The sequence below is a fragment of the Drosophila grimshawi genome, unplaced genomic scaffold, assembly GCF_018153295.1.
Source record: "Drosophila grimshawi isolate 15287-2541.00 unplaced genomic scaffold, ASM1815329v1 contig_1369, whole genome shotgun sequence".
NCBI classification, from domain to species: Eukaryota; Metazoa; Arthropoda; class Insecta; order Diptera; family Drosophilidae; genus Drosophila; species Drosophila grimshawi.
In genome coordinates this window covers 6,937,846-6,963,582 of record NW_025062891.1, presented here as the reverse complement: position 1 = coordinate 6,963,582, position 25,737 = coordinate 6,937,846, and the positions used below count along the sequence as shown (strand labels likewise).

Genomic DNA, 25,737 nt, shown 5'->3' with positions numbered 1-25,737 from the left:
AAATACTACAGACTAGTTCAAATTCACAAAATGAGACTTGAATGCAATTCTTGCAAAATTATACTAACCGTAATGAATAACCAATTTAATTTTAACTTATCATTTTCTTTACAGCGTATAACATTTAATTGTATATCATATTTTAATATGTAAATGTATATATATATATATATATAGTTACTTATGCATATAGTATATTTAAGCATTTTGCTGATATGTTTTGAGTTCATGGTTGGTTGATTTATTCATTACAATTTTTTGATATGTTACGTTTAGCATCGGTCGGGCGCTAAAACTTGAATAGTTGTTTTTTTTTTCTTGTTGCTTTTTCTTAAATACTTAGCTTGAGTAGCTCCGATATGTATGCGATTTTGATAGATACTAGATATATTTATTTCTATTTATATTTCTATATGTATATGTATATGTAAGTACGATTAGTTGTTGTTGTTTTATGCACACTTTTAATTCAGCCGACGGTTTGTTTTTCCTCGATATTTTTTTTTTTTCGGTTTGCCCAATTCCCCAAAAATTATAATTGGCTGCAGCCGTCCTGCAAAACGCATTTCATTTCAATTTGTTTCTCGCTTATTTGCTATAAAATCACATTTAGTTGCTTAATTAAATTTTAGGCTCTCTCACACACTCGCACACCTTCACACACACACACATACTGACAATGCAACGCAACTTTCGCACATCACGTAGATATTGCTTTTCATTTTTGTGTTCTTATTTTTCAAATTATTTATTTTATATTTTCATCGAATATTCGATATTCTTCAATACATTTTTCACTTGCCAGCTGCATCAGGGAAAATACGCGCAGTTTATTATTTTATTTATTTATTTTGTTTTTTGTATTTTTTTTTTTTTTTTGTATTTATTTGCACATTTTTCTTGCCTTCCATTTTCGTGTTCGCTGCAGTGTAATTCAGCGTTTTGTAGGTTTGGGGTTAAATGGATTTTTTGCGGGAGCCAAAGTTCATATAATTGAACTGTCAGCCAGCTGGCAGACAGCCAGAGAAATATGGTGCTCTGCATTGGAGCAGATACGATTGCAGCAGCCGAGTATTCTGCGTTCTGTGTAAAATTTCGCATCGACTGTTTTTTTTCGCCGTTCATGAAATGCGTCGCAGTGCAAGTGAAGAAATGTTATTGTAGTTGGATTTGGATTTGGTTTTTCTTTTTTCTTTTATTCTTATTAGCCTCTCATATCAGTCCATGTTTCTCAATTGCGTTTACTCCTCGGGCCAGCCGAGGTCCTCGCCAACCAGCTCATAGAAACGTTGATTATACTCGGCGAAGAATTTGCGTAGACGTGACACGACAACAGGATCCACATGTGGATGCTTGCGTCCTTTGGTCTCCCGCAAACACCGATCCCCATTGTCATAGCGCAGGCAATAGAATCCTTTCGTCTCATTAAAGTAGAAATGCTCGCTGCGCACACGATGCTCAATGCCTGCAAAGGAGATCATTTTGGATAATGGGTTAGTTTCTCATATTTTTATATGCACTTATACAGAATGTCTTCCTATGCTCTATACATTTTGTGACTATCTGTTGTCTTAGTTTTACCTTAGTACCGGAGGTAAAAGTTTTGTCATAGTGCACAAACGTCCCCAAGCGCATTTTTATAGAAATCGTAGGTAAACTGTAAACTAAAATCATGTTCCTAATCTCAAGAACAGTATTAACCCATTAACCCCAGTCCACAGTCCAAAACGTAAAACAATTTCTGTTTTTGACAAAGTAAATGGAAAGAAGCTACTAAAAAAGTTAGTAACAGATTATAATAGCTTAAGATGTCGTTAGATAAGTAAAGCTGAAAATAATGAATCAGAAGTGGCAAGGAGCCAAACTGCTTGAAAATGCATTTGAAACTGGGCTTTTACTAATTTTCAAATAAATAAAAAAGCAACTTGTGTCTGGGTAATGCTATCCTTGCCTACGAATTCTATAACTGACTTCTGATTCGTACCCAGAAAGGCCTCTATGCGTTTCAGCTGTGAAAGCGGATCCTCGATGAGTCGATCCCCGTTGACAACGAGCAGCTGTTCGCGCGGAAAGACCTCCAGCCAGCGATGCAAATGCATATGATACATGGATATGCTGAGTGGACGATAAGCCTCGTTGACGGTGCCATTGGGAAAGATAGCGAGCTCCTCGAAGGATCTGCAAGAGAAGAGAACACAAAGTAAGCATATGATGGGAGGCAAGCTGATGGCAATTTGCCGCCACTCACTTGGCAGCCAATTGGGCGGCACTTGGCGTTGGAGTGGGCGTGGTTGTGCCAATTGCCGCACGTCTGGCAGCAGCTCCAAGTGCTCGGCTGCCCGTTAATGTCTCCTTGGCACCCGCTCCGCTGCCCAATGCATTGTCATACTCGTGTGCAGCATGCAGCTTGGCGTACAACGACTTTGGCGTTGGCAATTTGGCTCCATATCCGGAACCGGGTGCACTGCTCTCGGCCAGGGGCAGTATCGCTGTTGCCGCATGGCTACGCAGCTGCGTGTAGTCGGAAATAGCTCTGGTCACGGGCTCACGCACAATCAGCAGCAGTTTAATGCTGGCATTCATGGCACGCACACGTTCCGGCACCTGCAAACGGAACAGAGTATCGTAAGTACGGTAAACGCTCTCCATCAAAATAATTGACATTTCACAAAATGACTAGCATAAGCAGCTAATGAATTTACAGTCTGGCAGAGCAGTTTGCGCTCGCTGCAGCCACTGTGCAGTGAATAATTTAATTTAACTAGAAAATATGACCGCACAATGGCGTCGTCCCCAATCTGCGGCGCAGAGACACGAGGGTGATGGACTACCACATACCCATCATTAAGGTACTTTACATCAATTTAATAATATATCCGATAACATCGCAAATTTAATGTTCGATACTCGGTAGACGATATATTAATAATATATCAATGCTAGCGACCGTTTCTTATATTTTCACAATATTTAAGTTTCTTGTTCTAAATAATGAAATATAAACACAAACAGCTTAAAAGTAAGATCCTTAAGTACAATACTAACTAATCCTCGTGATCCTCTTAGTCCACAACTTGAATTCTAAATTTTGATTGGTTCAGTCAACATATATAAAATAAACCAAAAAAAAATAAAATGTTTGTTTTTCAAACTAAAGATTACGCCAGCTTAAAAGCCACAGAAAATTGGTATACCCCTTGCAACAAATTTGATTGTGTATAGGGCATAAAAAGGCCACCGAGGCGACCAAAATAAAGTTAATCAATTTCAATGGGCGCCCGGCAAAGTATGCAACAAGTGCAGGCGACTGGCAAAAGTTATATCTTGATGAACCAGAAACAAGAAACCAGAACCAGTCGCATCGCGTCGGCCTCTTGTTTAAACTGTGCCAGCAAACGTAGTGAATAAACGTTGCTATATCAACATCTGCATATATATATATCACAGATATAAAGATATACATGCAAGTAGGGTGGGTATTAGCGTCTCCCTCTGGGTGCAGCTGGAGGCGGAAGCACACCGCTGGGATCTCTGCATTATTTATGGGCGCCAGCTAATTTTAAACTGCAAATGCGCCTTGTGCGCAATTTTAAATAAAATACGATTATACAAAAGAGATAGTGACAGGGACAGAGAGAGAGAGAGAGAGAGAAAGCCAGAGACAGAGACAGAGACATATATATATATATAGAGAGAGAGAGAGAGAGAGTGCTGTTCGGACAGTGAATGCTCCCAGTGGGAGACAGTCAGGTTGAAAGCTACCTCGCATCCTATTTTGTTTGCTCCCCGAGCGTATGTCAATAAATATTAATCATGACATTAATGAAGATTTAACAAATGCAACGATACCAAAGAGGGTCAGCTACAGCTACAGCTCTGTTACAAATTGAAGGCATAAGCTGTATGAATTATTGCATTGGCATGACAACCAAAAAGCGAGCAGCTGCTCCGCGTTGACTTTTCAGCACTTATCGTCCCTGCTCGCAGCTGGAAGCTTCAATTTCACTGACACATGCAACTTCCGGCTCAACCAGCAAATTGCATCAGCTCCAGAGGCACTCTGCGGGCAACAGGCGGAAAAAACAACTACAGAAAAAACAAATACCTGTACCCTAAAAATAAACAAACGAATTCTTTGCTGCAAGTGTGCTTGCCTGAAAGATATCCCGTAGTTTGCTTGAATAAAATTAATATATTTTTTTTTTTGCAAAATAAAAATTAATCTTTGCAGATGTCTGATATTTTTTAATTATACACAAAGGAAAAAACGGGTCATTAAAACCACGACTGAACTTAAGAACTGAGCAATGAACTGGAGATTTTAATGTATTATATATAGTATCAATCTTCAAGCAATCCGTCTGTAAATGTGTCAAGCTTTTTGATATATCATACATTAAGGTATATAGGGTATTGCAAACTATAATGAAAATAAACTCTGACAAAATTGGAGAACTTGTGTGGACATGCAGAAATGTTCTGTGTTTGATGACGCCGTTTGGCAAATGAATTTGCAACCATTTCCGTTCCCAAAATTGGTTGGATACCGACACGGTCTCTAAACTAGAAATACGGAAATTGGCAATGAAGCAAGCAGACAGACAGATAAAAAGACAGAGAGCGACAGAGAGAGAGAGAGAGAGAGAAAGGGGAGATATCCCTCATTGTGAATCTAAAACATTTTGGTTTAATTTGATAGATGTCAATCCAGTGTGTTTGTCTGTGGGGTAAATGTAGATATATAGAGAAGTACTAGTAGTGGCCAGTTAATCATTAATTAGGGCCCGTCAAGTACAGCGGACAAGCCTAATTGCCAATTACAACATCAAAGTGAGACCAAAATGTAAAATTGGGTAAGGGGTGTGTGGTTTTCAATGTTAGTTGGCTGGAAGACTCACCTCGGGCGAGACGAAGTAACTGGGACTCTTCTCGATGGTAATCTGTCCCCGAAACGAGTGGGGCATCTTCTTACGATACCAGTCGAGGCCCTTCAGGTAATTCTCATCCCGGTCAAAGAAGTGCACCTCACCGCCAGCTTTTTGGATGCGCGGATGCAGATAGAGCATCTCCAGCAGAGCTCGAGTGCCGCACTTGCGTACGCCAATTATCAGGGCCTGAAATTGAAGTGCAAATGCAAATGGCAGCAATTATAAATTTTGCAAGGATGTTGTGTAATTTGAAAGAGCGCTGGCATTTTACTCACCTGGGGCAGGCGTCTGCTCGTCTTGGGGAAATGGACGCGGCTGGAGGGAAAGACCATGGGATGACTTAGCTGATTCGAGCTAGCAACCGGCTTAACAAAAACGGGCAAGTGATTGGCATTTAAAGTGCCACCAGCAAAGGAAGAAGCAGCAGCAGCAGCAGCAGCTGATGATGATGATGATGATGACGATGAGGAGAACGATGATGAGGCCGAGGCGGATGCGGCCAAGGAAAGGCGATGACGTTCGTGCACCGCCTGTGCTGCTTGTATGTTGTAAACCGCGCTGTCGTACAGCACATGGAACGTGAGAAACAGTGAGATCAGCATAACCGTTAGAAAGACAACGGCCAGCTTTGGACGGGAGACGCCAACAACCAGAATGCAATCCGTGTGCGAAGCATCTGTGCCCACTGGACGCATCGCTGACTTGGGCAGCCAGCTGAAACGAGAATGGGCAGTCCATTAGAGGTACAGTAATTGTCACTGGAAAACTTATCTAACTTAAATCAAAGACCACAGAGATAACAAAGTAGTTCTTGTACAATATAATATTTAAGATACAATTTCTAAAATTGCAATTGAAATTTAAATAAAAAAGAAAATTAAAATTAAACTAAATCTAAAAATAATTAGAGTAATGTTAAAACTTAATAATTTACATGGGGAGTTCTTAAAAAGAGTGGAATTTTCCTAAAACCAAAAATTAGCATTGATAAATACACAGTAATTGGCTGTCAAGGAATTCAATCAATGATCTTAAAGTCAGTAAGCAATCTCCAGCAATAATTAAGCATTCATCGAATATATAGAAAATGAGTGATTCCCAAATTATAATTACTTATAGATTGGAATCGCATTTAAAAGCAAAAGAGTTGCGGCCAGCATTAAAATAGCTTCATAGCTTCATTTATGTTTGTGGTCGTCCTGTGCTCAATTAATCTAATGGACGCCCACTTTCAATAGGAGACGGCTGTCGCTAAGCTAATTAGATTGCTGCTGAGTAATTAAAGTGGCAGCCCAAACGACAAGCAGCCAAAGTCGAAGCCGAAGCCGAAGCCGCCAACTCGATGCCGATGACTCACTAAGGCTACCACCACCCTTCCCCCAAATTAAAAGAAGTAAAACTGTTGCTGAAATTAGCGGAGCGACACATGACCAGAAATGCGGACTGTCTTCACCTGAGCGCCTGTACCTTGTCAGCTCTTAACCGAATACCATTATAAGCGTTTCCGCTTAGACCACCCAACTAGCACGGACGTCACAAAAACTGGGCAAAACTAACTGCAGCAGCGCACACGTGGCGTATACGTTACGTAACATGGACGATGTCGTCGTCTAATGGATGACTTCATTTGCAGCATGCCGCCGCAATAGAGACGCCGCTAGTCAGACGATGTCTAAGTGCATTTATGTTTGCATTTCTGGAGCAGGCGTAAGAGTTGAGGGAGAGGGTGTAGTGGAGGGAGGGAAACAACAGGCTGTTGGCTGTTAATAGTTGGTAGTTGGCAGCTGGCAGCTGGCGTTCCATCCTGTTGGCCGAGTTTCGCCAGCGACACCTCATTAAAAGTAACGACACAGCAGCTGCAGCTTGGAGCCAGTTCCACAAGGAGTCCCTCGCACACACACACACACACACACACACACACACACACACACACACACACACATACACACTTCAAAGAGTTGGCGTCTCTCTTTCTCTCCCGGCATAGACGACCCGTGACTGCGGAATGCTTAAGGTTTTCTATTTGCAGCACACACACACACACACACACACACACTCACTCATACAGTCTCGACTGGCCTCGTTTCACGCCCCTTTTTTGCTTGCCACTTGACTTGGCATCTGCATAAACGCAACGCTTCCCTTTCAGTGTTATGTTATTGTTGTTCCTGTCGTGTTGTTATTATAGTCCTTGCTGTTGTTGTTGTTACAGCTGCTGTTGCTGCTGCTGCTGTCACGCATTCAAAACTGACATACCTCATGCTCCTTTATCCCCTCACCTCAACCCCTTTAAACAGGTTGTCATGCCGCCCTGCAGGCAGCTTAAGAGCTTGAAAATCCCAGCCAATTCGCTGGCACGCGGCTTAAAGACTTTGCCAAAAACCCCTCAACACTGACGCAATGCTTAACAATTGCAGCTCGTGTAATTAATATGGCCACTTCTTACACTTCTTACATTTATCTCTCCGTCGACTTGGCTGCACATTAAATATGATTTGTGGCGCTTCTTAATTAATACTGAAAAATGTATGTGACTTTTCTCGTAATTTCTTTAGAGTTGCAAGCAATTAAAGTTTGGGGTAGTTAAGCATAGCTGTAACATTTGTATGTTACCCTGTTGCGGGTATTGGGGTACTATTTTCGACGTCAAGTTTGCAACGCATAGAAGGAGACACCATAAAGTATATTTTGTATATAACCACATCTTTCTCAGGTTCTAGGCTTTCTTTTTCTAAATTTGTCATATATCCACAATTTTGCTGCACGCAATCGGACGGAATCGGACCGCTATATCGTACAGCTGCCACAGGAAAGGAATATATGTTTATAAAGCATACGTAATTGTATCACAATTGTATCTCCCCTAGGAACAATCGAGACATTCATAGAGATACGTGTGAAGCTATATGCTTAAAACGTAAAAAGTACAACAAGTAAGAGTGCTCGACTACGATATACCCTGAAACCAGTTGCTAAATATATTCTAGTTTTATTGGAAAATTTCCCTCTAGAAAGTTTAAATATAAGAATATATTTTCGACTATAAATTGGGTGTTTCTTAACCGATCTTGATGAAATTTGGGAAACTGATTAATAAGATGCATATGTATATTCTGTATAAATTAAAAGATTCCGCCTTTAAAATGGTAGAATTTATTGCTATCGGAAATTTAAATGTACCGATATTCGATAAACAGAGGCAGTTATCGATCAAATAAAGCAAACTTGATCTGCGGGAACCTATAATCCAAATTTGAAGTCTCTAACTCTTTTAGTCTCTAAGATCTGCGTGTTCATACAGACGGACGGACATAGCTATATCGACTCGGCTGTTGATTCTGATCAAGAATATATACACTTTATGGAGACGGACGAATGGGGTACTCCATTCAAGGATACTTAAGATAACTGTTATTTTTGTTGTATTCAAAGTTGGCTATCTACCCATATTTAATCATCGAACTTAAAATTGAAGTAGCGAATTTATTAATTCTGTTTAAATATATAGAAAATTAGATTTAGATATTTTTGTAAATGTAAAAACCTTTCAATTAAAAATTTGTATCGTTAATATGAGTGCGTCGTCCGTTTTTATATATTAATACATTAAAATAAACATTCCAAAACCTAAATGAACCTTAATGCAACCCTTTCTTACTAAAAGGGGTTCGAATTTCAAAAATACTTATCAAAGTTGGCCACATTATAAATATGGCAGATAATGATGTAATTATGTTTTCCTTAATGTTGTGTTTGTTTTGGTGAATGATTTTGCATTGTTTGCCGATGCCAGCCAACAACTCTGATTTTAATGATCCTTTTTATCCCTCTCGCATTATATTTCAACGGATGCTTGAATTCTGGCTAAATATTTACATCAATTTATTTTACGCTTATTCAGCAATTAATTGAATATGACTTTGGCCCAAACCAACATGCTTATTGCTGCTTAACCGTCGCATACAAATTGTACGAGTAAGTTTCTCAGTTAAGGTGCTATTTTCAACACAACTGATATCCATTCAGAGCGAACACTTTAAAATTGCATAGATTGGATGTGTGCTCATGGAAGCATGTTATTCTGAAAGTTAATTGGCATGCAACGAGATGTGTGCACATGCTACAGAATACAGAATATAAATAAAGCATTGCTGATGGAATTGATGGTCTTGCCATTAACAGGAATGCAATTTTCATTCAAGTCGTTCAAATGTAAATTTTATGAAAACACGAGACGTGCGCACTTTGACTTTTTGCTCCATTTGACATTGCCATCTCATAAACAACCATTAAAGTAACGAACGACTGCTGAATACCCTGCTTCAGAATATTTGCAATCTTAATAAGCGAGGAGTGCAATGCTTAAAGGTTTACGTGCTATCAAAGTTGATACCTTAAATTTAATTTGATGTAGATATAAATCTATTAAATAGTATTTAGTCATTAGTTTGTGGTTAACTCCTATCATTGTAGAACAAGTAACTTTAAGTGTTACACACTTTATGTGTCACACACACCACTATTAAAATGTTCCACTTCTTGTCAAATCAATGTTTATATACCCTTTATTGGAGTAAAGCTGTCACAGGGCATAACGTATTTAACAAGTCAAACCGTCTAGCGTAAGGAAGCCCAATGGGGATTTGAGAGCTCTAATCTAAACGAGACCCGGCTCAGATTGCTTTATGCCAGTTGTGTCTTTTTTTTTGCTGTTTTCTTGGATTACTCACAGGATGTCCAGCGGCAATTTGACAGAACAATCGCGCAATGTTGCCGTTGCTGTTGATGCAGATGGCTGATGCTGGTGTTGCTGTTGTTGCCGATGTGGCGACGCATGTTGCTGGTGTTGCCTCTGATGGTATTGCTGTGGGTGATGATGTGCCGCATGTGGATGGTGCTGATGCTGCAGCAGCTGTTGATACTCATTCGCCTGCTGATCCGCATCCTGATGCTGATGATGATGATGATGGTGTTGCACTTGATGCGGATGCTGCTGCAGTGGCTGCTGCTCGTTGTTGGTGCTGTGGCTGGTGCTGCTGCCGCCGGTCGCTGCACGTCTCTTGGCGGCAGTCATCAGTGTGGCAGCCAGCTAACGTTCAATGGACCCAAAATTATTACCGACGACTAATTGGCCAGTGCCACAGTAGCCCCGCCAGCCGTGCAGGCAGCACGTGCTGCAGCCCCGCCTACTGCCTGCTTTGGGGTCGTTGCTCGCCGGCTTTTGCTTTCAAAATGAACTCAACTGAATGGAAACCGAGCAAACGGACTGCTGCCTCAGCTGAATTATGGCCACTGCCAGACCACCCCTGCCTTTGTTAGGAAACTGAGCGCCTTTTCTTCCTCCTTCTTCCTTTTTCCTTTTTTTTTTTTTTTGTTCCTTTTGTTTTTGTGCCAACTCTTTTGTGCGCTTAATTAAATTCTTAGTAGCTGCAGTTGCAGTTGCAGCTGCACTCGTTTATTGAGCTTTGTGTTGCTTTGCTATGTATGGCATCTCTTTAAGATTCAAGCTGAATTTCGGTATGTTCTGGAACGCATATTCAATTGTTTAACAATACAAAGCGTTGCTCATTTCCGGCTGGCCAAAACAAGGAAGTTAATCATCACCATCATCATCATCATCACCATCATCAACAACAGGCAACCCAGTGTAATTAGATTTGTTGCTGCTGCTGCTTTTGATCATAAACGTGCTCGCTTTGTGTCAAGTGCTTGCCACGTTATGTGTCGCTTAAGTTGGCAGCAGCTGCTGCTGCTGTTGTTGCTCTTGTTGTCGCTCTGGACATGTCCACTTTGACAGTTCATTGTTGTTTGTTCACTGCCACAGTCTGCTGCGAAAGGTAAAAATCAAATAGAATATATTTTAACATATTACTGGATAATTAAATACAATATATGTAAAAAGTGCGGAAGGTCATGCTTTCAAGACATAGGCTAACCTTAACCTAGCCGAACCAAATCGTAAACATTTTTAGACAGTCCAATGGAACCAAAAAATGTTTCACAGTGAATGAATTTTGGAGAATCACATGAATTAGGCGTGAATTTGGCAAAAACATCTTCATGAATACTTGTCAAATTAAGCACATGATTTTTTGTTATATGTCTTTAGGTATTCTATATGTATATCAGTTTAGAGTATGCAAAAAGTTTCCTTTGAGAACAAACTTTATTAATTAGGCTTCTGCATATTATATATATATATATACAAATATATATCAATATATATATATATACGAATTCTTAGCTATATGCATGCACACTTCTTGACGATATATATATATATATATATTTATATATATAAATATATACAAATTCTTAGCCATACACATGCATGCACACATGTGTATATATATACATATTTATATATATATAGCGTCGTTTTGGAGCGTCGGACTCAGTCGCATTTAATTCGGAGTCGCAATCGGTTGTCAATCAAATTCGGTACTATGAATTCGACAATATTTTCTGTTTTTGTCAATTCGCCCACAGGTAAAACTTAAATCTCAATGTGTGGCGGTCTTTAAGCAATACTTAAAGGATGCTAATCACAATCTGCTTCTCAGATGGTTGGATGAAAGAAATTCCATTGCTGAGCTCACCATGGCCCGTCCTATTGATAACTGTGGGTTATTTGCTGTTCGTGTTGAAAATCGGCAGATGGTTTATGGAACACCGTAAACCGTACAATTTGAAAAACGCAATTCTCGTCTATAATGCCATTCAGATGATCTACAATGCATATATGTTTGTTCATGTAATTACAAGACATATGGTATAGAAAACTTTGTATTATCACAAAAATTTCTTTTCTCAAAAAAGATCTTGGAGGGCTTTTTCATCAATACGCCTTACAACTTGTATTGCATGGAAACGCTCCCGGCAGATCATCCCATAAAGAATAAGGAACGCTGGATATCATATGTATACTTCCTCAATAAGGTGCTGGATATGTTGGATACCGTGTTCTTTGTGCTAAGGAAAAGCTATAAGCAGATTACTGTGCTCCATGTTTATCATCACATAACCATGGTATGTGCCCCGTTTTTGGTGATGCAGTTGTACGGTGTTGGCGGACAATTCGCTGTAATGGGCTTATGCAACACCTTTGTACACGCCGTCATGTATTACTACTACTTCATCTCGGCCATGTATCCGGGTGACAGGAACCACGTGTGGTGGAAGAAGTACATCACCAGACTGCAGATAGTACAATTCGTTATATTGTGTACGCAATCGATTTTAATGTTATTATTTAATCGTGGATGTGGATTTCCGGTCTTACTGCAATACTTACAGCTTTTTGAATCTGGTGCCATTATGGTCATGTTTGGTAAATTCTACTATAAGGCATACATTAAGCCCCAAAATGTAAAACAACAATAAAGTGATTTCACATTATTCATTTATTTATTTATTTGTTTGTTCCCAAATTCTCTCCAAGCGAAGTGCTTAATCGTCTTGACTTTTTAGCCTTTTGAATACATAATATATTTTAATGAATTTGCATTTTCAACACGCGTCTAAGAATAGTAGATAAATTACCACAAAACCAATCCCTTGGGCGACCAACCAATTTCAGTGTGAAATTAAAACTCAGAGCCAAACGCTCTTAAAACAAACGAAGAGAACTCGATTAACTCAAACGTAATCGAACACGACTAGACTCAGCAACTCTATTCTCTAAATATCGAACATTGATGACGTAGAATCAGAATTCATTGACAGAAATACAAAGTGAGCTAAATATAACAATATTTTGAGAACAACTAAATTTGAAAAAACTTGGTAAAACACTTTTAGTCAAGCGCTCTTAATTAGGTTGTTTAAAATTTTGCAATTCAAAAAATATAAATTCTATATAATTATTGGAAAATAAAGACAAAAGGAATTCATAATAGTAGCATAGCAATACAACAAAGTAATCCTGCAAAACCCTTAAATATATATGGACCCCGCTCTGGTTACATTCTGTGTCAAATTTAGATAATACGCTTATTGAGGGTATACTAATTGTATTACCAAATGTGATATTTTTTAAATTTATGTCCATTGTGCAATTGCATAATTGGCGTATTTACTTGTCAAGATTCAATGTTTGACACCAAGTATATGTTTTCAAGTTAAGTCTAGCACGAGTGTCTACTCTCTGTTTATTTCTGTCGGTTTCGTGTCGTCTTTCGATGTCAGATTTCTGTTTAGATAATCGCGTTTTTAATTTTGAATCTGTCGTCCCAAAATATACCTTGTCGCATGCGTATCTTTGAAACTAAATTGCTCAACTTCGGTATTTCAACTTTTCCTTTTGTATTTGTAAAAAGTCTTTTAATTGTGTGAAACGTTCAATATATACTACTGATTTGTACACTTTTTGTGCTTGTATTATATATACTCTAAGTACATTTTGTATTCTCATTTTATATATTTGGACTTAAGATTGTAAATTAACAGCCTATGAGAGTTTTCTTAACTTAATTATTAATTTAGTTCAACTTATTTATATATTTTGGTAAAATTCGACGATTTAGTGTTGACCATACCTTGCATTCAAAGAAAAAACAATCAATGTGTGTCATGAATATTTATAATCCAATAGCACAAATAGCACAAAACTTTGCATGGATTTAGAATGGATTCGCACGTTTAGTTCTATTGCATTCGACATTTTTCCTCTATTCTTTATATGTCGCCATCTCTTTCTATTTGCTCGTGCTTAATTTAACCTTAATTTAACTCAACAGTTTACGGAATTTAAAGAGCACAACTTTCCACTAGACTCTACAAAATGAATGATTGCAAAAAACTCAAGTATCGAACTCATTTCTAGTAGTACATTTTTTTTTTTAACTAGATATGGCTGCAGTTCGAGATCCGCGTTCATTCGTAAAGTGTATTCCGACGTAAATCGACCTAAGCTTGGAAATAAAGTCGTGAAGAGATGTTTGGAATTTTTGACACACCTCATCCGGGTAGGATATATATGTATATGCAGTGTCTCTCATAAGTAAATATTTTAAAAACGATATTTTTCGAAACACGCAGATCCAAACCCGCTGCCGTTGACCAATTCACCATGGCCGATCTTTACGATACTCGCAATCTATTTAATATTTGTGATGAAGGTCGGAAGAGTCTATATGAAGAATCGTGAACCCTACGATTTAAGAACAGTTTTACAATTCTACAATCTCGGTCAGGTGGCATACAATGGAATATTCTTTGGAGTTGTCAGTACCGCTTCTGTTGACTTGATTAAAGTGCAGCACTCCATCAAAGTTTGATACTCTTTTCAGACATTTTATTATCTGATCATACGGCGCATATGCAATTTGGGATGTATGGAAAGCTTTCCGCTTGACCACGAGCACAAGAATCTGGAGCGCTATTTGCACTTTGCGTACTTCATCAACAAGCTCATTGATTTGCTGGACACGGTGTTCTTCGTGCTACGCAAGAGCAATAAACAAATTAGTTTTCTCCATGTGTACCATCATGTTATGGTGTCTGCGGTCTGCTATTTGATAATGCGTTTCTATGGAACTGGTGGTCATCTCAATATTGTTGGAATGGTTAACTCATTAGTGCACACAGTGATGTATTTCTATTATTTCCTTTCGGCCTTCTTACCTGGCTTCAAAGCAAAAATTTGGTGGAAGAAGTATATAACAATAATACAACTCGTGCAATTTGTTGTTATAGCTTTGTATACATTGTTCGTAATGCTAATACAAAAGGACTGTCACATCCCCAATATTCTGCTTCTGATGCAAGTAATTCAGTCTACCCTTATGCTTTATATGTTTGGCAAATTCTATTTGGAGACCTATGTGACCTATGGGGCAAGAGTCCAGAAAGTTGACTAAATGCTATAGTACGACAGGCATTGTCAATTTTAATTAAATGATGTAAATAAAGTTTAATTTAAATACTATCGACGACTGCACTAATTATCCAATGGACAAAGGGCCAATGCATGAGCTAGTTTCTATATTGATTTGCATTTGCAATTTTAAATATGCAATATTTAGCTTTCATTTAGCGCTGCACTTTGACGACTATGGATGGAGGGCACCCGCAGGTGCTAAATACATCAAATTTATGCCAAGTGAGGAATTTGCTAGAAATCAAAGCAGAATTACTAGTACAAATAGCAGCAACAATGAAAAAGCTACAATCGCTTGAAGAATACGGTAAGCTTCCAACTGTTAAGCAAAAGCGACAATCTGCAACGAGCAACGAGTGCACAGACAACAAGCTGACAGTTTCCGCCAAATTCCCAACTCGACCTTCTGAACCCTAAAAACAGCTGTAAAATACTCTGCAGTCGACTGCACTATTATCGATTTTGCAATACGAAAACTTTAAAAATAAATAAATACAATGTTTTAGAAGAGTACAAATAAAACATTTACTCACGTGAAAGGGAACTGGACGTTGCCAAAATGACCTTCGCTTATCATTCATGCAACTAGCTAATTATCAATATTTTCAATAAAAAATACGTTATATTTCTGTAAAATGTAATGCGAAGACATAAGAAAAGAAATGCCATAATAAATATCAAAATATTTATGAAAAATATTAAAAACTGTACAAAATGTATCCAGATATTCTGCAACTTCAATTAATACAGAATCTATTAGATGAATCCCATATGCCACTTTCCCTGTATAGGAATAGGGTATATATATAACGCCTCATAAAACAGCCGGGGGCCTAATAGCTATGGCTAAAGCTACATCCAACTTATGCCGGAAATTCAGAATACTTTTCTGTTGCAAGCAACGACAACTGCAACAATTGCAGCAAGAGAGAGAAAGAGACAGGAAGATATAGAAGGTGGGAGGGGGGGATGCACGAGACCGAAACAATTGCCACAAATATGGCAAATTGCAATTGAAAAACAAAAGTCTCTCGGGAAAGCAGGAAAATGCTTTTTCATGTACTTTCACACTTTATACGCTTAACAAAGACGTGACGACAGCGAAACCAAAATGAAGAGGAAGATGCAACAGAAAAGCGAAGAGGAGGGAGAGGAGAGAGAGGACCACAACCGCATCGAGGTCAGGAGCAATGAAGAAGAATAAAAACGGGGCTGCGCACAGCAAAATTGGCTGTGAAATGAACGACAGATTCAGCAAGGAGATGCGGAGGGAATCGCTTGAGTTTTATCTTTTGTGTATGCGCATTTGAAACAAAGTCAAATGGAAATCTGCATAAAGCCCTTCTAGTTGCATTGATACAATGAGCCCGTGTGTGTGTGTGTGTGTGTATGAGGGGAATGTAGGGGATGGCGCATGGAGGGATGGAAGGACACGCAACACACAACTGAAGGCTTGGAGACTTGACTGAGATCTAAGGCAAAAGCCATAGAAAAGTTTCCATTCAAGTGCGCAAGCAAAACAGCACACATATATATATATATATATATATATATATATATGTATATAGGGTTTTAAGAAAATAAAGTTATATGTAGATATACAAGATATGATTTTGAGCTCTTTAAAGTTAATAGGATTTTGGCTTTGAAGTGCTTGACAAATAAAAAAAAAACCCTAAAGGAAAGCAAACATTGGCAGATAGCGAGTAGGAAACAAATGGAAAGCGGGAATGCGAAAGAGTAAGCGAAATAGTAATTGGAATTAATAGGCTTACATAAATTCCATTTAGAGCGCAACTAGCTCAATTCTGGTATTCTCTGTACATACTCGAAGCTGCATAAACACATACTTCTACGGCAGAGTAATCAAGGCGAGCTGAGCGAAGAAAATCACGTACATTTTTAATCACTTTTTTTTTGTTAGACATTTGTCAGATTTGGAATTCGACAAAAATAAAAAATTAATAAAATAAATAATAAATAATATTATAATAATATTGAATAGAATTAAAGAACGCTCTAAAAGACGTACAAACTTCAGTTGTACATCAGTAGTATCTTATAAAACTAAAACACCACATTGGAAATTAAAATATTATTGCAGATCTAAGCTAAACTAAACTCGATCTAATAGTTAAATTATGAAATTGATATATCAAATACAGAGCTCTAGGTTAAGTAAACAATTGGAATGTGATGAAATTTAGTTTTCTCAGTGTAGAATTACAAATTTAGATGTGTGTGTAAGAAACGTTGGCTTGCAACGACGCTGGCAACTGTGCCATAATTTACACTCTATCGAACGATAACAAACAACCTGCATAATGCATGGTGCTCTATGCCCCACAGCTAACTAAACTCCCGCTAAGGGTGGGATTGAGTGTTGTGCGGCCGTTGAGGTACAATGCTGTTATTGAACTATGGGGTCACAAAGTGGCACAAACTGCGCTCAATACTGTGCGTGTGAATGTATGTGGGTGTTTGTGTGTGTGTGTGTGTGTGTGTGTGTGTGTGGATTTTAACTGAAAAATGTTCAGAGAGTCGCTGCATTATCCCTGAATGCCAGCCAAGTGTGCATGAAAAACACTGTCACCAGCTAGTGTCTGTGTGCGTGTGTGTGTGTGTGTGTGTGGGAAGGACGAACTAGTAATAAAACTGCTGGCGTTGAGCAACTAGCAAAATGGCTGCCCAGGCCAGGCAAACAGCACAAGGAGATGTCTGAGGAGTGCTCCTCCTATGCTCCGCAGTTAATTGAAGAATTTACGCTACATAGTCCTTGGGTAGTATCACCATTTAACGGTTAATGACACTGAGTCCTGCCACGCTGCTTAGCTCAAATTGTAGCACCGCAACGGATTTTCATGGTGATGGCCAAAAACGCATTTGCATTTAAATGTTCATTGCCGAATATTGCAAAAGTCGTTTTGCGAGCACAAATATACAGCATCCAAGGCGTATGCGGATTGCGTATATAGTATTGCGTATTATGTATACGCAGTGTATGCTTGCAGCATTTAAGGTCTGCTGCCTTTTGCTGCGCATATGGCATAATAAAATTTTAATTCCCAACGATTGATGGGCTGCACACGCATCAATGGCTGCTCCTAAATCCAACACTCGTTGACAACAACACTAACAACCAGCAACAACAGCAGAAGCAACAACCAGAAATCGACAGACAGACGGACAGACAGACAGACAGAGAGAGAGAGAGAGAGAGAGAGAAAAGTCTGAAGCAGGCAACACATTAAATTTTATATGGCATCCAGCGCTTATTTGCATATTAGTATATATACACACACACACACTCACACACACTCACACATACACACACTCACACACACACACAAATATGCGATACATGTGCCGAGGCTGTCTGCTACATTGATTGGATTTGTTTGAGTTTTTGAGCTGCTGAGGCCAGTGGGTGAAGTGCTTGTAATGGGTGGAGTGGGTGGATTGTGGGTTATGCCTAAGTACCTGGCATTTGGAAAATGCCAAAGAGCGAGCCTGTTGTGCCTTATACGTTTGGTATTATTTTCTCATTTGCTCGATCAAAGTTGCGGTTGCATCATTTAATTTAATGCCCCTTAATTCTACAGTTGTAGCTATCTCTCGTCCTCGCTCCTTGCCCCCCTCTCACTCTTTGTCTTGTATGCATAATGAATTGGAATTGAGTATTAGGCTGCTCCCTCAACCAAAACGAAGCCCACAAGCTCTAAAAAAATAAGTTGCACAACTGGTTAACTGCATTTACAGTCGAGTAGATAATTTGGCTGTAATTGCAGTTTCTGCTGTTAATTTGTGGTCTTAGTAGTATAGTTTGCATCGTATTTATAGCTTACCTTGTTAACAATTTAGACACAAAGTCATAATGCTCGCTGACCTTTATGTATGTCCTTCACAGCAGACACTCTCAAATGCAAACCATAAAACACACAATTTACTTCTCTCCCACTCTACACTGAAAGAGTAGGAGAGATAGAAGAGACAAAGAGAGTAAGAGGGAGAGAGAGTAAAATAGATCAAGTTCAAGTGAAAGGACACCGTCTGAGAGTGAAATCGAGAGAGAGAGAGAGAGAGATAATGGGGAAAGAGAGGGCAACAACTTGAAATAAATTAAGATAGACATGAAGCGCAAGCATCAGATCGAAAGAGATATAAAAATAACTATGAGATATCAATAACTTGAATACATTTATACAAGTACATATATATTCCATTTGTATAAATTAAATATTAAATAGAAGAAATAAAAGTCCTGTAAGCAATACTTGAGTTCTTGAAAATGTTAATGCAGGTCATTATGCATTTCTCTCTAAACTAAGTTGAAGGGGCAATACTTTATGACTTTATGGGAAACATTATTGTCCACACATGACTCAAACAATCCCCTCCCCTCCTCTCCTCTCCCCAATACCCCTCTCCCAGCACACAGCCCACTATTCAATACCACAGCTTTTGCGTTGTTTATACTATAAACATGTGACTAAGTTATGCTGCTGGCTGGCTATTTGTGAAGTATAAATATTGCATGCCAGCAAATAAACACACACACAACAAGTATAAACAAATGAGTTGGAAGGTGCGCGACTATTAAATACCCTGTTAGCCTTACTTTAAGTTATATACTAACTATGGATTCTCTAGCTCGTATAGTCTCTGAGATCGGCTCGTTTATGTAATTGGAAAATCGAACACATCCAGATCTGTATATATATATATACATACTTTTTGCTTGTGACACAATTTTATTATACCATTTCAGTGTATAAAAAGGTATATAACCAAAAGATATACTTTACAGAGGTGGATATTTCCCCAATTACCATTTAATAGCACCGGGGAATATATGAAAAAGCACACACACACATACACACATACACACACACCCAACAAACACACACATCCACAGGTAGTTAAGCCGCTGGGATTAAGCGCTCATTATGCTTATTAAAATAATACACAAACAAACAGAAGCACAAACATAAACACTAAGTAAACTGTAATTAATCAGCAATTTTTTAAAATCACTGCCTGTAAGTTGAATACAAATTGAAATAAATCATTTAAATGCCATAAATGTCCACAATGAAACTGAAGCCCTTGTTGCGCTGACTCTTGAAATGTATCTTGACAAAGTGGGAATTTGGACCGCCAGCGACAAGGTGAGCATAGCCGCCGCCTCCATTCCTGACTTGATCAGTGACCACAATTTGGGTGATGCGACGCTGGAGGCCCTAATAGCCGAAAGAAAACTGGAGTTAAAACTTTGGCAAAGAGAGGGGGGGCTGCGGGGTAAACGCACAATTTGTTGAAAATGATAGTCACGTGTGACAACGCGCAAGAACCGCGACTTCTCTGTGATGATGACCCGCTCCAGATGTGTGTCCCGAAACATGCGACCACCCCATGCCACACTGTGACTCTGATTGGTCCCAGCCGAGTGGCTGACTGCGGCCAGCGAGACTAACAGCAATGTGGTAAAGAAGTAGGCTTGCATATTGTATGCGCTTAATTAACGGGTCTCAAAATGTAAGTCGCATTTATATAGGTCTGTGCAACAATGGCCTAGAGTACCAAGCGTGATTCTGGCTCTAAACAAAAGAGTTTTGTTTCACCTGCTGTGCTAATAAATAAAATGTATTGTGTGTGCGTGTGTGGCCTCAGCTGGCATTGCAATGTACAAAATACGCAGCTGTTTTTATTTATAAATGACTGGATTTATGCATATGCAAATTGAAGCTAAAATAAAATTCAAACAAAATAAAGAATTTATTTTGAAAACAATGCAAAAAAGTCAACGAGAATGTCAGAGTTCTTGGCTAAATTTCTAGCCTGCTCAAATCAACCAAAAAACACAGTAAAAAAAAAAACAACAACAACAACAAAAATAAACACTAAAAACGTGGAAGAGAGAAACAGAATTCCTCACAGCACATTAAACATGCAAATTTCGAAATGGATTACACATGAATACCTAAAATGTTGTGCCAGGGTCCGGGGGCCAGCTCGGAATCAGGGCACACCCACAGCAAGAGTAGAGAGAAAAGGAGCAAGATGGAGGAGAGTAGGAGCAAGAGGCACACCTTGTCCTTGCCATGTTGCTACAGATGTGGGCATTCCTTTAAACTCGCTTTAAGCCACATATTTATTTAATTTTTGTCACCCCTCCCCAACCCTGACTGTAATCATAGCAGCTCATGCCACGCTGCACAGATCCAATTTACTCAAGTACAAAGACCCTGTCGCGTATATTGTTGAAATTTTATTGTGCAAACATGAGAGTGTGCAAAACATTTATATGTGTGTGGGTGGTTGTGTTATGTATGTGGTTGAGCTTTATGGTTGCCACGTTGGTTGTGTTTCTCATTTGTGCACAAACAAAGTCTAAGCTTGCGACCCGTTGTTAAGTGTCTGTTGTGGCCAAGTATCTATCAGTCTGACTGTGTGAATGTGTGTGTGTGTGTGTGTGTGTGTGTAGTGAGTGGTGTGTCTGTGTGCAACGCAATATAAAAACGATTTTTGGCAAACAAATCGGAAGGACAACAAGAGCAACAACAACAAGTATGATATCATTAAATATGACAATCCGCTGATGAGATACCCTTTAAAGAAATTGTTTTTAGCCCGTGGCAAAGTGACTTTCTAAGACAGCAAGTTGAGCTTAAAGCAAGATCACGTTGCGAATTACAAATTATCTTATCTAAAATCTATATTTGCATATCTTAACCATTAACATATTCATTTCAACGCACTTGGGGAACCTCAAAAATTGAATTTGTAACATGCTGATGATTTGATAAGCTGTCACACTCATATGTGAAGTTGACAAATGATGTAAATAGCAAACAAATAAAATAATAAAATAACAATATAGATCGAAATTTGTCCCAGTTGGAACTCCACATAAAACCGAATATGACTGTATATAAAAGCTTGAGTGCAAGTTTCCAAGCATGTTAATACAGTTCTTGTACCCATCGGTGGACTAAAAATACATGTTGTGCATGGAAGAGTACTAAAATGACAGAAACATAACAAGCAACGACAAAAAATGGATAAACACATGTGCACTTTGTAGTGGATGTTCACTTTAGTTGAAATATGCATAAGAATAACAAAAAACGAGATATTCGACTATTTTCTTATTCATATTTATGCAGCGGATGCGATGCATAAAAAATATGTGTATAAATATGTGACTTGCTATCTCAGTCTTGATTGGTTTTACTCTTTCTGTCTCTCTCTCTCTCTCTCTCTCTCTCTCTCTTTGTCTCTCTCTCTCTCTCAGTCTCTCTCTCTCTCTTCGCTAGGTCAGTCACTATCTCTGTGCTCGCCATTCAACAGGCAGAAATTGAGTTGTGTCACTTTATGGTTAAAACGCTTGAAATAAATTTTAATTAAAACAAATGGCACTTGAAACAAAACACGCACAGCCAACACACACAAAAAGATAGAACAGACAGACAGACAGAGACAGCAAATGTAATTACAGATTATAATCGAGAGGGTGGAGCGGCAGAGGTCGAGTGTATCTATGTATGTGGGAGCGAGCAAGCAGTGCATGAATTACGTTTTGCTTGTGCATGAAATCAAGGGCTCTTGCTAAATTAACAGCAGCTGCACTCATACACCAACAAACACCCCACACACACACACACACATACATGATGGGTTCGTGGCAAGTTGAGACAAAACAAACAACACGAGAAAAGCGCCAACAGAACTCCATTTGATTAGGTTAGCAACAGGCAACAGCAGCAGCAGCAGCAACAGCAGAGAGACTGAGATGGAGAGAGACACAGAGAGTGAGAAAGAAAGCGCTGTGGCAATTTTCACGCTAGGAAATTGTCTCTACACACACACACACTTAAATAGAGAAAGAGGCAGAGAGAGAGAGAGAGCGAGAGCGAGAGAGATAGAAAAAGAGACAGAGAGAGAGAGAGCGAGAGCAAAGTCGATTTGAAAACGAGACACTGGACAAATGCAAAGTTGCTTCCATAGAATTGTAATTAGATAGCAGCTCGCACTACAAAAACAACAACAACAACAACAACAACTACAACTACAACAGCAACAGCAACGGCAACAGCAAAAGCACTCCTAAAGTTCCGCATTAATAACAGTTATTATAGGGAATTTGAGCACGAAAATTATACGGCTTTGGCTCTATAATCTGTGTGGCGTTTGTCATATTTGTGCTCTTTGAAACTGTGTTGCCACATGCGGCAGGACGGAAAAATAACTGAAGGCATTTGATAAAATCCACTTGGTTAAGGCGTCTTAATTTCCAAAACCACTATGACACCCCAAAAACCACTGACCCACTGAGCCATTAGGCTTCATTCTGATGTTGTTTGCTGTGGATGGGCGACCATTCAGCCACTTTGGCAACTCCCACATCTTTGACAATATCCAACTTGAGCGGAGGAGGATGAGCTGCAAATAAGTGCCATTTAAGGTCTCAGTATGCTAAACGACATTAACGTGGCACCCAAGTGTCAGTTAACGCCTGTCACACACTTGACTACGACACCCCAAACTTTGCCAATTTGACAACATTTTCTTCAGCATTACGCATACGCCACATGGACGGGCAGCAACAGCAACAGCCAAATGATGCTTCAGCAGCAATTACGCTTCACATTTGTTAAACTTATCAAAGAAGCAGAAGATTCCCAGTAAATGCTATTTATTGTTTTACTTAAAATGCTTTCGCAAATTAAAACAAAGGAAATGTGATGTTTTTGCTATAATGTAGATTGTAGTAGATAAAGAAAAAAACTAAGAATGCTGCTCAGGCTGTGCCCATATGTTATATACAGTAAATCGTTTAAAATAACGGTTGTGATTAGCATTAGCATCAAACGTACACTCATTTACCGTTGTCCCTTTCTCACACAGGCATGCACATATTTATATATACGGAAAAAGCATGCGCCTGCTGAAATATTTACTTTTCATCAATAATAATATGTCAAGGAAAATGTTATTTTAATAGGAAGGGTTTGTTTTTCAAATATTGGACTTAATTGAAATCTATATGTATGCATGATGTATGTTCTGCATTGCATTGATAAATATAGTAAACTTGATCCGCAGATGATATCAGTAAACTTGGAATCCAAATTTTAAGTCTCGATCTCTTATAGTCTCTGAGATATATCGATTCGACTTTGTATCCTAATTAAGAATATATATGCTGGCAGATGCTTCCATCCGTCTGTTACAAACTTTTGCACAACTTCATTATACAATTTTAATCCATATTTAATGTGTTCAGGGTAAATTTTATTCGAGTTAATTTTTTTCAATCAACCAAAGTCGAATTCATCTATTTGCCATATTTTTGTTCAGCATTTCCGAATTCGTTTGTTATTTGCCATTATTTTCTGCAATCTACCCAAAATCTGTTGTTTAGGTTGTAGTTGTGTGGCTTTGTAGTTGTTATCCTTATCGCTTATTCTTTTGTGACTTTAGAAGGGTTTTTTATATTTTTCTTTGCGGACAGCTTTTGGCGACTTGGAAAGCCCTCTCAAAATGATTCGCTGTCATTGTGCATACAAATTGCAAGAAATGTTGCACGCTGCGACGGACCACAGCTCAGTGTGGCATGTTTGGAGCTGACAGCAGCCTGCTTTTGCTGGCCGCGACGGGTGACAGTTTCAATGAATGCGAAATTCGTTATTTGAACAAATCACAGTTTGCCACAAAATGTTGACTCAGCGACAGTTGCAGAATAAGCTGTTGCTTTTGCTGTTGCTTCTGCTGCTGTTTACATGCAAATTGGCCTTTTGGCTCTGGTGCTTCAAGGAAAACTTGCACTCGACTTGAAATGTCCTGCCTAAGAGATATAAGGCAGCAAATAAGCTGCCGCCACTCCAGACATTTGCAACGTGCCCGAGTGGCACCATTTGGTATTTTCTTTCAAGTATAAAACTTGGCAAGCAAACAATGAAAATTACTTTTCATATTTAATTGCCTGACAACGCAGCACTTGCCACAACAGCAAACATAGCTGGTGCAACAGTGCAGAAGAATGCAAACAAAGTGTCACATGAAATTAAACAGAACTTAAAGTTAAAATGGCAATTGAAATTACCTGTCACATGCCACATACCAACTGCTGGATGCAACACAAACACGAAAGGTGCCACAACTTGAGGCTCTCGGCGTAACTTGCCCAAAAATGAGACGTGGCAAGCAAGTAATAGAGACAGCAAATGCTTATTATTTACATAATTTCCTCTGCACACAAACACAAAGTACACTGAAACACACACATTAACACACACACACACGCACACACACACACACACACACACACACAATTTTAGCTCTAGACAAAGTACATTTAGGGCTTTAAAAATGCAAATTGCGTAGAAAATTTAAATGTCAGCTAACAATTCAGTTGTTAAACTCACATTAAGAGCACAAAATACTTGCCGAGGCAGCACCAGAAGAAGACTACATGCCACATGCAGCAGTTGCAAACGAGAAATGAATATAAAAAACAAGAAAATCCGCCTATCTTAGGCAAGCCGAAAATTAAATACCCATGCAGATTGGAATTAAGCTACCGATACGTGAATTTCACAATATATTTAAAGAAACCGATCGATTGAAACTATAAGAAAATGGTCTGATTCGAATATTTTTTTGTACAAATAAATTTGAATTTGAATACCTTGATAAAACAAAAAGATCTTATTACAAGAACTCATCTTTGGAACGTTCGCTGCTATGACAGCTAAATGATAAAGTATTTCGATCCGGCCACCTCCGACTGCCTGCCAAGTTTCATCAAGATAGCTTCAAAACTGAGAGACTATTACGAACAGAAATAGACGGACAGATAGGCATGGCTGTATTGAATCGTCTAGTGATAGTGATCAAGAACATATAAACTTTATGGGAGACGTCTGC

At 38.8% G+C, this 25,737-nt stretch overlaps 4 protein-coding genes across 4 annotated transcripts; 2 read left to right on the top strand and 2 right to left on the bottom strand.

Annotated features, from left to right (window-relative positions):
- Positions 1 to 182: 182 nt before the first annotated feature.
- LOC6570799 lies at positions 183 to 10,308 on the bottom strand. Its single transcript, XM_043214298.1, has 6 exons — positions 9,659 to 10,308; positions 5,204 to 5,642; positions 4,899 to 5,114; positions 2,249 to 2,604; positions 1,985 to 2,178; positions 183 to 1,465 (listed from the first exon to the last, which is right to left on the bottom strand). The coding sequence occupies exons 1-6, from the start codon at positions 10,000 to 10,002 to the stop codon at positions 1,242 to 1,244; spliced, it is 1,773 nt and encodes a 590-aa protein (XP_043070233.1). The 5' UTR covers positions 10,003 to 10,308; the 3' UTR covers positions 183 to 1,241.
- Positions 10,309 to 11,954: 1,646 nt separating this feature from the next.
- Positions 11,955 to 12,311, top strand: LOC6560813 (elongation of very long chain fatty acids protein AAEL008004). The gene is made up of 2 exons (XM_032734052.1): positions 11,955 to 12,134; positions 12,225 to 12,311. The coding sequence occupies exons 1-2, from the start codon at positions 11,955 to 11,957 to the stop codon at positions 12,309 to 12,311; spliced, it is 267 nt and encodes an 88-aa protein (XP_032589943.1).
- A 1,495-nt stretch (positions 12,312 to 13,806) lies between these two features.
- Positions 13,807 to 14,856, top strand: LOC6560812 (elongation of very long chain fatty acids protein F). Its single transcript, XM_001987693.2, has 3 exons — positions 13,807 to 13,894; positions 13,968 to 14,152; positions 14,219 to 14,856. The coding sequence occupies exons 1-3, from the start codon at positions 13,864 to 13,866 to the stop codon at positions 14,786 to 14,788; spliced, it is 786 nt and encodes a 261-aa protein (XP_001987729.1). The 5' UTR covers positions 13,807 to 13,863; the 3' UTR covers positions 14,789 to 14,856.
- Positions 14,857 to 19,848: 4,992 nt separating this feature from the next.
- On the bottom strand, positions 19,849 to 20,438 carry LOC6560811 (probable salivary secreted peptide). Its single transcript, XM_001987692.2, has 2 exons — positions 20,117 to 20,438; positions 19,849 to 20,048 (listed from the first exon to the last, which is right to left on the bottom strand). Exons 1-2 carry the CDS (start codon positions 20,309 to 20,311, stop codon positions 19,878 to 19,880), a joined length of 366 nt encoding a protein of 121 aa, XP_001987728.1. The 5' UTR covers positions 20,312 to 20,438; the 3' UTR covers positions 19,849 to 19,877.
- Between the last annotated feature and the right edge of the window lie 5,299 nt (positions 20,439 to 25,737).